The 15,144-nt window shown below is 38.6% G+C and overlaps 1 protein-coding gene across 1 annotated transcript; it reads left to right on the plus strand.

Moving 5' to 3' along the window:
* The first annotated feature begins 6,701 nt into the window (after positions 1 to 6,701).
* LOC110685696 (mediator of RNA polymerase II transcription subunit 15-like) lies at positions 6,702 to 7,768 on the plus strand. The gene is made up of 2 exons (XM_021862223.1): positions 6,702 to 6,848; positions 6,896 to 7,768. Exons 1-2 carry the CDS (start codon positions 6,702 to 6,704, stop codon positions 7,766 to 7,768), a joined length of 1,020 nt encoding a protein of 339 aa, XP_021717915.1.
* Positions 7,769 to 15,144: the final 7,376 nt, after the last annotated feature.

Below are 15,144 nucleotides of genomic sequence, written 5' to 3' on the forward strand. Positions count from 1 at the left end.
AGACGAAGATCCCTCAGGAACTTGTGTGGACCAGACAAAGTACAGAGGTATGATTGGTTCCTTACTATACTTAACTGCAAGTAGACCTGACATTTCTTTTAGTGTTGATCTGTGTGCTAGGTTTCAATCAAACCCCAAAGAATCGCATTTAACAGCCGTCAAGAGAATACTGAGATATCTCAAAGGAACTGACGACTTGAGTTTATTCTACCCAAGAAGTGACACATATGATCTTACTGGGTTTGCCGATGCCGACTATGCTGGGGATTTGGTGAATAGAAAAAGTACATCAGGTATGGTCCAATTCCTAGGATCTTTTTTAGTTTCTTGGAGTTCCAAGAAACAGAATACAGTTGCTCTATCCACAGCAGAAGCAGAATACGTATCAGCTGCTGCATGTTGCTCACAACTGTTGTGGATAAAACAACAATTACGTGATTTTGGCATAGTTCTTGAATGTGTTCCAATATACTGTGATAATACAAGTGCTATTTGCATATCAAAAGATCCAGTACATCATTCACGTGTAAAGCATATTCATGTTAGGCATCATTTTCTAAAAGACAGTGTGGAAAAAGGCTTTATTAAATTAGAATTTGTACAAACTGAATATCAAATTGTTGACATTCTAACAAAGCCTTTGAGTAGAGAAAAATTCGAAAAGATGCGATTGGAACTCGGAATGATAAAGCTGAATTGAGTAGTTCTTCTTGGAACCCCAAGGTATGTCTTAGTGAAACGACTGAGCATTGCTATATATAACCTTGGTGTGAAAAACATAATCTCGAATCTTGCAATGAAAGAGTGCGTAATTCTAATGAGTGTGTGATCATGTGATTATGTTGATGAAGAAGACAAATTAAGCCATATTATTTTCCAAGTTTCTTTGTGAAAAGCTCTGTACAGGTCAACCAATATTTTACTTTGAAGTAACTTATTGGAATTTTTTTTTCTTTCGTAATTTTTAATTTTCTTTATCTTTCAATTTTTATCTTTTTATTAATTTTATCTTATAAATTCAAAACAACAAAAAAGATTTTTTTTATTTTCTCAATTAGATTTATCTTATTTTTTATCTTTATCTTTAATTCTTATTTTATCTTAATCATTGTAAGTAAATCACAAAATCCTTTACCTTACCCCACTAAACTCTCAACCATCATTCATCGAGAATTACATTCTCAAGCCTGAACACATCCTTTAAGAAAAATCATTGTTAAAGCTGAATTTAAAAGTGGTGAATGGGAATGTTTGTTTTGCATCTGATGTGAAAAGTGAGTTTGAAGGGGAACACAGTGAGGGGGAAGGAGAAAAGAGAGAGGAAGATAATGAGAAAAATAAAGAAGAAATTGGTGAGAAAGGAACTAAAAAAGATAGTGACAAAGAGGACGAAGAAGAAAAGAGTGATGGGGCAGTAGAAAAGAAGAGTAGCAAAGGAGAGAAAACAGAAGGTGAATCAGAGGAAGCAGGAGAAAAAGAAAAAGAGAAAGACACAATAGAAAAAGAGAGTGAGAGTGAGGAGGAAGAGGATGATCAAGAGGAATTAATGAAAGAGTTGCTTAAGAAAATTAGGGACTCTGTCAAACACACTGCCCCTGTAACAGGCAGAAGAAGGAGAAGTATCAGACTTGCTACATCTAAACCCAGAACCCTGCGATCTGAGCCTGTTATTGTAGAGTTGGATGATGATTCAACCAAAGTTTCTGAAGGAACTTCCATCCAAGTTCCTCAGGGTCCCTCCTCATCTGTTCCAGAAGAAACTCCATCACCACCTCCAATTCCATCCCCTGCTCACCAAACCACACCTTCTCCACCTGCTTCCCAGCCTTATACTTCTGGTTTCGGATTCACTGCTTTTAGCTCTGGTCCAAGTTCCTTGCAAATCCAGGAGGAACTTCAGCTTTTGTCCACTACACTTACACAGAGTATAACTAACCTTTCTTCTAAAGTGGATAACCTGGCTACTAAAGTTGAGGGGCTGCAAACTCAGATGCTTTCTCTAGAAGATAAAGTAAACGCTCATATGGACTCCTCGACTCAGGAACTCAAAGCTAAGGTGAAGCAAAGTTGTTACAAAATCATTCTTGATGCAATCAAGGATGTTCCCTTACCATGAAGCTACTACCATCTCCTATCCTTTGCCAAACACACCTACCCCACTGTTTCTTGTGATTTATGAACAATGTTCTTATTGTTTAGTTTTCTTTAGTTTATTTTGGATTTTTTGGTTGTTTTACACATTTCGTTTTGTTTTGACTCGGTTTGTGTTAAACTGGCTAAGTTTGTCTTTGAATTTGATATTCTCATTCTGGTTGCATACGAACTGTGTGAGCATGCTTAATCGTTCATGAATTCAGATTTACTACTCCCTCCGTAGTTTAGTACTATATATAGCATGCTCTTTCTATCATTTTGATAATGTCAAAAGGGGGAAGAGAAGAACAAACTCAGAAAGCCGGACTCAAACCGATTCCCTTCAAGTCTTCATCATTTAAGTAAAGGTATAAATTTCATAATTTATTAATTTCATGAATGATGCAGACTTCTTACTACTTAGTTTATATTACCGTTTTGTTTATTTAATTAGTTTGCTTTGTTAATGGTTACGATAATTGCCTGGATGTTTATTTTGTTTAACCGAGTTTGTTTTTGTTTGTCATCATCAAAAAGGGGGAATATTGTTGAATTGACTACCTTAATATTTTGATGATTGACTTACGTAAAACAAACTCTGACTAATGATGTTTATGAGTCTTGGTTGAACAGAAAGATTCAGGTACACAAATACATGTTGCGGAGTAGGAACAACAGAGTTTGGAAGACTTGATGATGAATGCAAGCTTTCAAGATGTCCTCACAACTCTATATACTTAGTTACTCAGTGTACGAGCTTAAGAAACAAAAGTGTTGGAAGGAATGGAAGGAATTAAGAAGAAACTCGAAGTTCCTGAAGGAACCTGAAGTTCCCGAAGGAACTTGACGATTGACTCAGAAAGTTTTAAACGAAAGTTTTAAAACAGTTTTCATATCCCTTAATTTAAGGAAGTGATAAAAAACAGTTTTGAAAAAGATTTAAAAATATTTTATAAATAAATAAATAATTCATTAATTTAAAAAGATAAGTTTTAAATTAATTAATTATTTATCTTTTAATTAATAAATAAATAATTATCTTTTTTATTAAATAATTATCTTTTTGAATAACTGATTTTTTTGACTTGGTAAATACTGGCTCCTAGTATTAAGGAGAACGTTGAACTTGGGAGTCAAGCTAAGGAAATCATGTTCCTAAATTTCCTCTGCCTACATCCAAACTTCTCAGCCAAAGAGAACGTGGGATTAAGGGGGAAGTGGGAATTTGATGGAAGCTTGAATATTCTCTTTATAAAAATAGATCAACGTGGCTTTTTGAAAGTGTGGAAAAACAATCTTAAGTATTCTGAGCATAGAGTTTCAAAGTGTTTAAAAGAGAAGTTCCTTCCATCCTTAGTCTCTTAAGTTCTTTAGGAAATACTTGTAATCATTGTGTAATTGGGTTTGGGTTGTGAGAGTTGTAAAGTGTGAGACTTGAGAGAGTTGTTTACACTGTACAAGTGATTCGGAGTAGAATCACAAAGTGTGAGAAACTGTGATTGAGGGATCACAGTTGGGTAACTTGAGTTCCTCACGGAACTTGAGTCTAGGCAACGTATTAGTGATTGTAAATCATTTTTACATAGTGAATTTATTCATTGCCTATCTCAGTGTCTTTTCTCTTAGTAGTAGATTTAATTCCACAAAATTTACCATAGTCTACATACACTACAATTCACCCCCCTGTTGTAGTATACATTGTTTTATCAGTTTCATCAATTAAGTATATGATTATTATTATTTTATTTATTTTTTTTAAAGAATTACCTTACACGGAGTATAACATTTCCAAATAATTATCTTATATATTTTATTTTAAAAGAAATTATCTTATATATGCAATTTGGGTTGTTAGCAACTTAGCATTACCTTAAAATGTTCGTCAAAAAAAAAAAATCCTTAAAATGTTATAATGCTAGAATGAGAAATGAGAAAACCACTAATCCCTTAACACATCATCTTGGTTTAAAATTTAAATTCTCTCCTCTTTTTATTCTTAACTTTCTCATATTTTGACAATGACATGTGTTAGGATATTATTAGCTTTCTTATTTCTCATTCTACCAAATCCCTATATAGTAACGTCAACTGACATATATGTACTTTAGGTCACGGTAATATTAAAAGTCACACAAGTCTTAATAAAGGTCACTATGTTAAATTAGGGTCAACATGTTCAATATAACGGCAGTTAAGCGTGTATGAATCTCATATCCACAATAATATTATTGTGAAACAAACCCACACAATTTTTTTCTTACATAAGATTCATCAGTGATCACCCACTAAAAAAAATAATAATAAAAAAAAGCACATTTATAATGTATTTAGGTGAGTGATAAGTCGTGTTTTGTGTATATTATTTGGCTTATTTTTAGTTAGTTTTGTTAGTTTAGTTGAGTATTTGAGTCCGTTTTGGCGTATTTTGCTTTAGTTTGGATAATTCGATGCTTTTATGGGTAGTTGTGTTGTTTTTGATGAATTTCAGAAATAATGGAACTAATTTGGATGAGTTATGGATCCATGAAGTAAGCCGAGGCCCACGAACCTTCACGAAGCTTGATGATTGAAGAAAGGACGATTTAGGGCTTTTTAGAGCTAGGCACGGCTGTGCCTAGCTGAGGCACGTCCGTGCCTCCAAGTCAGTATACTCATCAAATTGCTTCGACATTAGGCAAGTCCGTGCCTAGCAGGAGGCACGTCCGTGCCTATAGCCGTATTCAAAGACCAGCGCAGGCACGTCCGTGTCAAGCACCAGGCACGTCCGTGCTTGGAAGTCAGAAGCTACCCAAGTTTATGCACGCAGGTAGGCACGTCCGTGCCTCCTGGGATTCTTGTGCGCCAAGCCTTTTGCCGATTTTCTTATCTTTTCTAGGCTTGTATTTATACTAAGTGGTGTTTTATTATTTGATTAGGTTTTATTCTAGTATTTTTTTACATTGGGAAGAACTGGCTCTCCATTATTATTATTTTCCAAGTTTTTGGTAATCAAGATTCAAGATTCAAGCTTTCTACTTTCAATTTTATTCAAGATTTGGTATTTATTTTTCATCCTTTGTTATTTAATTATGTTTTCATTATTTATTATTGTCTTTGTTCCTTTAATCATGTGTGAGTAGATTCTTTAATCCAAGATCTAGGGGAGCCCAATTATAATTGATGCATGAATTAAATCTTTAAATTCTTTAATAACTTTAACAATTAAATTGCTATATTGATTGTGATTATGCCAATGCTAGGTTAGACGTAACTATAGTATTGCGATTATTCCATTGTTTTTATCACAGCGAGAGTTGGGTATAAACGGATTTGAGTAAATTAATTTAGGGTTTGATTCATATCACGAGAGTAGTTATGTTTGACAATCGGGAAGTTAGAGTAATGTGTTTAATGTCTTTAATATGCATGATACCATGAGAATAGGATTGATTGTATGTTAGGGAAGCCATTGATACTCGAGAGAGATCCTTGGTATTTATTAGGGTTTACTTTTCCCCGTTCGATTGAAATCGTATGTTAAGGGTAAAATGACAATTGCATCGATAATAATTGTGGTGAAACTAGATCTTGGATGTTTTAAGTACTTGATTTAATCATCTCATTTAGTTTATTTTCGAATTCTTCTCATACTTAGTTCCTTAGATAATTGATTGTAATTGATTCTTGCTTAGTAGAAATTCGAGTCTATTTAATTATTTCTGAACCTTAGTCTCTTGGGATCCGACCCTTACTTGCCAGTCTACATTAGTATTTGTCTGTTAGGTTATTTTTTATAGGTACGCGACACGCCTACCAAATTTTGGCGCCGTTGACGGGGACTAACGGTTTCATTAGATTATTTGTGATTAATTTTTGCTAGGCTTATTTCGTTGCTTCGGCTATTTTCTCTTGTGTTTTTGATACTCTTTATCTAGTTTTCTTGTTGCATGCCCACACGAAGCTCAGGTTCGGAAGATCTAGTACCTTTTGATTCTGAAATCGAAGCAACCGCAAGAAGACGGGTAGGTAGAAGAAGAAGGAGAAATCAAACCAATAGAAACATGGTAGACCAACCAACGAAATCCCTCTGGGAGTACGGTATTCCTGATACGACTACCGGAGTCCTTTCAAGCATCATAAGACCACCAGTCACGGCTCAACACTTCGAGCTCAAGCCACAGTTCATACAGTTCATCTCCAATGATTCATTCGCAGGGCTACCACATGATTGCCCCATAAGTCATATAGATAGCTTTTTGGAGAAATGTGATACTATGAAGTTGAATGTTGTTACAGATGATGCAATCAGACTACGCCTTTTCCCCTTCTCATTTCGAGACAGGGCAAAGGAGTGGTTAAGAGATGAAGGCACTGGCTCGTTCGATACATGGGACAAGTTAGTGAAGGCCTTCCTAGTGAAGTTTTTAGGGAATGAGAAGACTGCAAGATTGAGGAATGACCTACAAACTTTTAGGCAGTCAGATACTGAGTCTCTCTATGAGGCATGGAGGAGATTTAAAAGATTGCAGAGACAATGCCCTCACCATAGCATTCCAGATTGAATTTTGATGCAGACCTTTTACAATGGCATGACTCATGAGTTCCGTATTTACATAGATGCTGCGTCGGGAGGTTCTCTCTTGACAAAGAACCCCACTGAAGCTAGGGAGCTCATAGAGAAGATGGCGGCCAATGATAACTATCATCCTGGAGGCCGAAACATTGTGAATAGGGAGGTAAACTTGATGTTGATGCTTTAACTATGCTAACTAGTTCTGTACAGGCACTAACAAGCAGGTTTAGTAAGTTCCAAGCAGGAACTTCTAACACCCCACAGGAGTTGTGTCAGTTATGTAATGTGCAGGGTCATGTTGCTCTAGATTGCCCACAGATTTCGCAGAATACAGAAGAGATGTCAATCGAGCAAGCTAATGCTTTCTACTCCTCTAACCCAAAGAGGCCTTATGACCCTTATTCCAACACCTACAATGAAGGATGGAAACACCATCCTAACTTCTCATACAAAAATTCCCAAGCACAACAAAACCCTCCACCACCACCTCCACCCAACACCTACAACCAACCACCACCTGGTTTCCAACAGAAAACACCCAATGCCCACCAACCAATGCAACAACAACCTCAGAAATCAAGCCTAGAGGTGACATTAGAGAGCTTTATAACCGCAACAAACAGTGCCATCCAACATCAAAATAGCTCTATCCAACAGTTGCAGGCTCAGGGTAAACTTATGGAGAATCAGATAAACCAATTGGCCAACCAATTTAGCCAAGCCCTAAAGACTCCAGGAACCTTCCCGGGCCAGACTAAACAATCTCAAAAAGGCCAAATGAATGTCGTCACCCTGAGGAGTGGAAAGCAGTTGGAAGATCCTCCTACCAAGGAGCCATCAAGAGAGGTCATTAAAGAAGTGGGTGCAAGTGAGAAGGAAGTAAAGGATGCTAGGGTCGAGGAAGCATCAAAGGAAGCACCACCAAAGCCACCTGCTCCATATATGCCTAAGGTTCCTTTTCCTCAAAGATTAGCACAAGCTAAACTTGAGAAAAAGTTCAGTAAGTTTCTCGATGTTCTTAAAAAGCTTCATATTAATATTCCATTCCTAGATGTCATATCTGAGATGCCTTCTTATGCATAATTTTTAAAAGATATGCTATCTAACAAGAGGAAATTAGAAGAGAATACTACAGTTGCTTTGAATGCAGAGTGCAGTGCTATTTTGCAGAACACTCTCCCTAAGAAATTAGGAGATCCAGGTAGCTATTCAATTCCAGTGAAGCTTGGAGATATTGAGATCAATAGGGCACTATGTGATCTAGGTGCAAGTGTGAGCCTCATGCCACTGTCTATATGCAAGAAGCTGCAGATGGGCGAACTCAAACCCACACGCATATCTCTGCAACTTGCAGACAGGTCAGTGAAGTTTCCTTTGGGTGTACTTGAGGATGTACCCCTTCGAGTAGGTAAGTTTTTCATTCCATGTGATTTTGTTGTGATGGAGATGGATAAGGATGTGAATGTTCCTATCATACTAGGTAGACCTTTCTTAGCTACTGTAGGTGCAATTATAGACATGAAGAAAGGTAAGATTACTTTTGAAGTAGGTGATGAGAAATTGGAATACTCACTTTTGAATGTTATGGGTGCTCCTTCTATGGGAGACACTGTTTGTCAGGTTGATGTGCTCGATGAGCTGCAGAATGAGCAACTTCCCTTGAATCAGAATGATGATGCTCTTGAACAAGTGCTATTAGGGAAGGAAGATGATAATGGAGATTGGCAGTCTAAGGAGTATACCAGGTTACTTGATGAAGCAAAGGCCGATCCAAATCAGAACCCGATCAGAGAGACATTGGAAGTAATGAGTATTGGGGAGAGTTCTAAGCATCCCGAGGTAGAGTTGAAACCCCTCCCCTCTAACTTAAAATATGCATATCTTGGTCCAAATAATTCATATCACATTATTGTCAATGCTGAACTCAAGGACACAAAATTGGAGCAATTGCTCAACGTTCTGAAAACATATAAAAGTGTCATTGGGTACACCATTGATGATATCAAGGGCATTAATCCTTATTTCTGTATGCATAAGATCATTCTTGAAAACGATCATGCCTCTTCTGTAGAACCTCAGAGAAGACTTAATCCTAATATGATAGAGGTAGTTAAAAAAGAGGTTCTGAAATTTCTTGCTGCAGGTATAATCTACCCTATCTCTGATAGTAAGTGGGTTAGCCCTGTACAAGTAGTACCAAAGAAGGGAGGTATGACCGTTGTCAAGAATGACAAGGGTGAGCCAGTCGCCACTAGAACTGTCACAGGATGGCGGTATAGATTATAGAAAGTTGAATAAGGCCACCCTGAAGGATCACTTCCCCTTACCTTTTATTGATCAGATGCTTGAAAGGTTGGCAAAGCATTCCTTTTTCTGTTACTTGGATGGATATTCAGGTTTCTTTCAAATTCCCATCCGTCCCTGTGACCAGGAAAAGACTACTTTCACATGTCCATATGGCACCTTTGCATATCGTAGGATGCCATTTGGATTATGTAATGCTCCTGCCACCTTTCAGCGATGTATGATGGCAATTTTCTCAGGACTCATAGAAAACTCTATGGAAGTATTTATGGATGATTTCTCTGTCTTTGGAACATCTTTCGATGTATGTCTTGAAAATTTGAAAAAAGTGCTCCAAAGATGTAAAGAAGTTAATCTAATCTTAAACTGGGAGAAATGCCATTTTATGGTACAACAGGGAATTGTCTTAGGTCATGTCGTGTCTAATAAGGGTATTGAGGTTGATAGAGCTAAAATAGAGGTCATAGAGCGCTTACCACCTCCTAACTCTGTAAAAGGAGTTCGAAGTTTCCTTGGTCACGCAGGTTTTTATCGGCGTTTTATTAAGGATTTTTCGAAAATTGCTAGACCTTTAAATGAGCTATTGGCCAAGGACGTCCCTTTTGTCTTTTCTGATGCTTGTCTTGAAGCTTTTAACAGGTTGAAGGAAGCTTTAATCACTGCTCCAGTCATGCAACCCCCAGATTGGAGTCTGCCGTTTGAAATCATGTGCGATGCTAGTGATTATGCGGTAGGAGCTGTGTTGGGGCAAAGGAAGGAGAAGAAGCTCCATGCCATATACTATGCTAGCAAGACTTTGAGCTATGCTCAAATGAATTATGCCACAACTGAAAAAGAAATGCTAGCAGTTATATATGCTATTGACAAGTTTCATTCTTATTTGGTAGGTTCTAAAGTCATCATACATACAGATCATGCAACATTGAGGTTCTTGATGACCAAAACACATGCCAAGCCTAGGTTTATTCGATGGATTCTACAGCTACAGGATTATGACATCGAAATCAGAGATACCAAAGGGATAGAGAACGTTGTTGCAGACCATCTTTCCCGTCTTTTCCTTGACCCTGAGGATGGAGATGATACTCCTTTTGATGATTCTTTTCCTGCTGAACATTTACTAGCTTTATTACAGACTGAATCCCCTTGGTTTGCTGACTTAGCTAATTTTCTCTCAACAGGTACTATGCCTCATGGCTACTCTTCTCAACAAAGGAAGAAATTCTTTTCTGAGGCAAATAGATACCACTAGGACGATCCCTTCCTTTACAAAGAATGCGCGGACACCATGATCCGTAGATGCGTTCCAGAAACCGAGGTAAGTAATATTATCTCACATTGTCATGACTTACCCTGTGGTGGACATGCAGGCCCCTCGAAGACAATTGCAAAGATTTTGCAATGTGGATTTTATTGGCCTACGATGTTCAAGGATACCTATGCCTATGTCAAAGCATGTGATAGATGTCAACGGACGGGCACAATTTCTAAGAAGAACGAGATGCCACTTAACAACATACTCGAGGTCGAGTTGTTTGATGCGTGCGGGATAGATTTCATGGGTCCGTTTCCCTCTTCTCATGGCAACCGTTACATATTGCTAGCTGTTGATTATGTTTCAAAGTGGGTGGAAGAAATAGCCACTCCAACCAATGATGCTCGGGCGATAAGTAAGTTTTTCAAGAGAGTTATTTTCCCTCGTTTTGGTTTACCACGTGTTTTGATCAGTGACAGGGGAACACATTTCACGGAGCATCGGTTTGAAGCAATGTTGAAATAATATGGAGTACAACACAGACTTGGCATTGGCTATCACCCACAAACTAGTGGCCAAGTTGAAGTGTCCAACCGAGAAATCAAATCTATCTTGGAGAAAACGGTTGCAAGGACAAGGAAGGATTGATCAGTTAAGATTGATGGTGCGCTATGGGCATACCGAACGGCCTTCAAAACGCCTATTGGTACTATATAGACTTGTGTATGGAAAGGCGTGCCACTTACCAGTCGATCTAGAACACCGAGCTTTTTGGGCTATTAAAAGTTTAAATTTCTATGCTCAAGCAGCAGGAGAAAAGAGATTATTACAATTAAATGAGCTAGATGAGCTCCGCCTTGAAGCCTATGAAAGTTCAAAGTTGTACAAAGAAAAGACCAAAAGGTGGCATGATAAGGGTCTTGTGAGAAGGGAGTTCAAAGATGGGGATCGAGTCCTTCTTTTCAACTCTAGGTTGAAATTATTCCCTGGTAAGCTTCGGTCTAGGTGGTCGGGACCGTTCAAGATTAGGAAAGTTTTCCCCTATGGCACTATTGAGTTGGATAACACAAGAGGGGAACCCTTCAAAGTCAATGGACAAAGAGTGAAGCACTACCGAGTCGGTGATCCCATCGATGAGGGGGTGGATATCACACTCTCGTCCCCAAGCTCCTGAGAAGCACTACGGTCGAGCTAAAGACCTTATAAACAAGCGCTAAATGGGAGGCAACCCATTCTTGAGTTTTCACTTTTCTTTCTTCATTATTTTTATCATTTATTCTTGATTCTTTGGTTTAGATCTTATGTTTAATTATTTTGTTTGTTTCGTCTTTTAAACAGGTGAAAAGTGGGTGAAAAGAAAAGAAAATAAGGAGGAAAGTATCAAAAAGAAACAAAAAGAGGAGAATTAGCCTGCGCAAGGAGGCACGTCCGTGCCTCTAAGGCAGAATGTTGAGGAAGTTTGAGTTCTGAAGAGGCACGTCCGTGCCTAGGGCCTTCGTAAAAATAAAAAATAAAAAAAAAAAACTGAATAATTAGGCACGTCCGTGCCTCTGAGGCAGAAAGTTCAGATTTCAGACTTTTGAAGAGGCACGTCCGTGCCTCCCTCGAAAATAAGGAGGACACGGGCATGCCTATTTCCTTCATTCCCAAACTCTCACCTCTCAATTTTCAAACTCAGGAGCTTCCCTCTCCTCTCTTTCTACCCCAATTTCGGCCACCCTCTTCAATTTCTCACCTTATTTCACAAAATCTCACAACAATCTTCAAGTTTTCAATCTTTCTACTCCAATCATACACTCCACTACCATAAAAAATCAATCCAAACCCCAATTTCTTGCAAATTTTCGAAGAACCCTAGGTTGAAAATCAATTTGGGGGTTTTTTATTGAAGGCTTTTTGGAGCAATTGGGAAGCAAGGAAAGGATTCTAAGGTGCTATTTGCAACTATTGTGGATCAATTGCGGGTATTAAACACCCACCACACCTTGGGTACCCTCTTTTCTTACACTTTCTCTCTCTAGATTTTTATGCTTAATTTGCTACGAATTGCTCATAGAAATTGTTTGAGTTAGTTAGTTGTGTTTGGTTTGTTTGCTCGTTCTGATTATTGTGATTAAGAGTTGGTGTAGTGTAGTGGTGAAACTAATTTTGCACTTTGTTGATAATTGTGAGTTTGTGACATAGGTGGTTGATTAATTGGTTGTTTCTTTGTGCTTGAATTACATATTTCATTGTGAAACCGTCAATTATGGCCTCCTCCTCAAACCCAAGAAGAAACCGCCCTAGAAACACCTCCTCTAAGGGCTCAAGAACCCAACCCCCTCCACAACCACTTGCCCACATTCCCCCTATTGACACTTTTGGGATTAATTTCGGGGCCAATGAGGAATACATGAAAAATTTTCTAAGAATTAGAACCCGATCACTAGTCCCAAGAGGATTCTTTGACCGAGAAGCCATGGCCACCCTAGGTATGGGGGATGAAGTCCAACGAATTTTTAGCCGGTTAGGATGGAATGGTTTCCTTGAAAAGCATGCCAACACTTACTCTAACCTCACTTATGAGTTCCTATCTACCATAGAGGTCCGCCGTAGACCCGACGAACATACACCTAGGGACGTTTCATTTAATTGTTTTGGTGAACGTCATACCCTCACGGTGAGGGAAGTCAACGTGTTGTTGGGTTTCCCCACCTTTGGAAAACTAGGTAGACCAAACTACGATAGGCTAGATGGCTATAGTGACCTTCACATGTGGCGAGACTTAACCGGACTAGACAACTATGACCCTAGTCATTCTAAATCCACGTGCATTATCCATCCGGCCATCCGACTTATTTGTAGACTCTTCTCCTGGACTTTGTTTGCTAGATTAAACACGGGGGGAGTCTGTTCGGCCAAGGAACTCTACTTTTTATGGCATTTACTAGCCCACCCTAACCCCGGTGACCATGAGGATGTGATTAACCCCGGGGCTTGGTTTATAGACCACTTGTATAATGTGGCCATGGGGACTGGGGATATTGCCATAGGGGGCATGCTTTCTTTACTTGTTAGTGGTTATGCGCATGATTTTTCAGATCTAGAGGAGTACAGGGTTGCAGGTCCCACCACACTGAGCTTTCAGAGTTTCCAGCAGATGATATGGGTGAAGAGACGCCTTCGGAACTAAGGCTACGAGTGGCTAGTCGGTCGTCCTACTCTACCACAACCGGTCCCCTATGCTTGGCATGGGAGACTTGAGGAGGGATGTCATGCTTGGCATGGGAGACTTGAGGAGGGATGTCAGTGACACGCAGAGGGCGGTCACGAACCTATCGATGTCCCATAATAGCATGGCGACGACTTTTGGTGACCTGCGAGATCAACTCGCCACCTTCCAGGCCGAGTTCTATGACATCGGGGGCATGATGCGACAACACTTTCAGGGCGGTCTTAGAACTAACCCGAGGTATGGCTTTCCCCCCACCCCTCCTGATCAGTAGGTTGTTTCCCTTTCCCCTTGTTCATTTAACACTGTTATATGCATACATTGAGAACAATGTATGGTTTTGCTTGGGGAGGATTTGCTTTTCACCTTGTATATATTAGATTTATTTCAGTTTTTGGATAGTTTATTTCTTTCTAGTGTCGAATAATATGCCATTGCATGACTATGCTTCTCTGATTATAATCACATATGTGTGCTTTTTGAAAAAAGAGTTTTTGAAAACCCATTCATTGATGTGCTTGGATTTGAGTTGGTTTGTGGCCAGGATGGTCTGCCCGCTCTACTTATGTGAATAGTTTGTGTACCCGGTGAGAGTCTTGAGCCTTATTTAACCGATTTCACTCTACCTCAGTCATGTTTCTTCTTGTGTGATTAGATTGTCCTTCATATAATCGAATTCTTGGTCTTGCTTTTTGACTATTTGAGACTTTATGATGCATGTCGTGAAAAGATGATTGAAATTTCCTTGTAGAAATTAGAGCCTCCACATTTTAGGCCTTCATGTTTTTATTTATTTTTATTTTACATTCACCCGTAGGTTGAACCAATTTGAGCCATATTAACCCCTTCTTGATACCCTACATTTAAAGCTTTAGAGCTATCTTTCTAGGTTTATTTTGAAGGTGTTTTATATTTGCAAAGCCCTATGAGTGTGAATGATGTTGAAAACAATGAAAAAAAAAAAAGAAAGAAAACAAATAGAAAAGAAGGGAGATTATGAGAAAGAAAAGAAAAAAAAATAAGAAAAGAAATATGGTCTTAAAGGCCTTTCAAAAAATCGAGAAGTCTTCCATTTTATTTTTATTTAATCCCTTCCTCTTTGTGTGAAAAAAAAGGGGAAGGAAAGAATAAAGGGCTATGTTTATAATTGTATGGAGTTGGAGGAAATAAGGTTGGATTGAACCCGACATTTGAATGTGTAGTGGGATTAGGATTTGTTTTATTTTGAGCACCACATTCCCAAAATACGTCGTCCAATCCTTATTTACCGAGCTTACCTAATATGGATTTCATGATTTTCGTGTTTGCATCAATCACTAAAAGTGGAGAAAGTCACATTGCAAGCCTAGAGAGGCCGGTTGTGTGAAGTTGATATGCATGCTATGCTTAGGTTGAGTGGCTTCGTATTTCACCCCGAAAACACATGAGTGTTATTGTTTTTATTTTTCACAACTAAAGTGAGAACTATTCATGTCTGTGTGAGTAGGTATGGGGAGATGTGTGGTAAGATTGGTTGTCAAGTCCAAGTATATGAGATGAATGGTGGTTTTTGTGCATATTGACCCTTGATTTCGTTTTTTATCGTGGTTTTGAACTTGATGGCACATTGTGATTGTTTGAGGAGTTGTCATTCTCCTCCCTTGTGATTCATGGTTAAATACTTGAGGACAAGCATTAGTTTAGCTTGGG

The sequence above is a fragment of the Chenopodium quinoa genome, unplaced genomic scaffold, assembly GCF_001683475.1.
Source record: "Chenopodium quinoa cultivar QQ74 unplaced genomic scaffold, ASM168347v1, whole genome shotgun sequence".
Taxonomy (NCBI): Eukaryota; Viridiplantae; Streptophyta; class Magnoliopsida; order Caryophyllales; family Amaranthaceae; genus Chenopodium; species Chenopodium quinoa.

Bases quoted from the DNA above. Each gene is read 5' to 3' on its own strand.
- LOC110685696 (XM_021862223.1), top strand. From the start codon at position 6,702: ATGACTCATGAGTTCCGTATTTACATAGATGCTGCGTCGGGAGGTTCT. The intron at 6,849-6,895 runs GTAAACTTGATG...AGTTCTGTACAG, and splicing joins GAAACATTGTGAATAGGGAG to GCACTAACAAGCAGGTTTAG.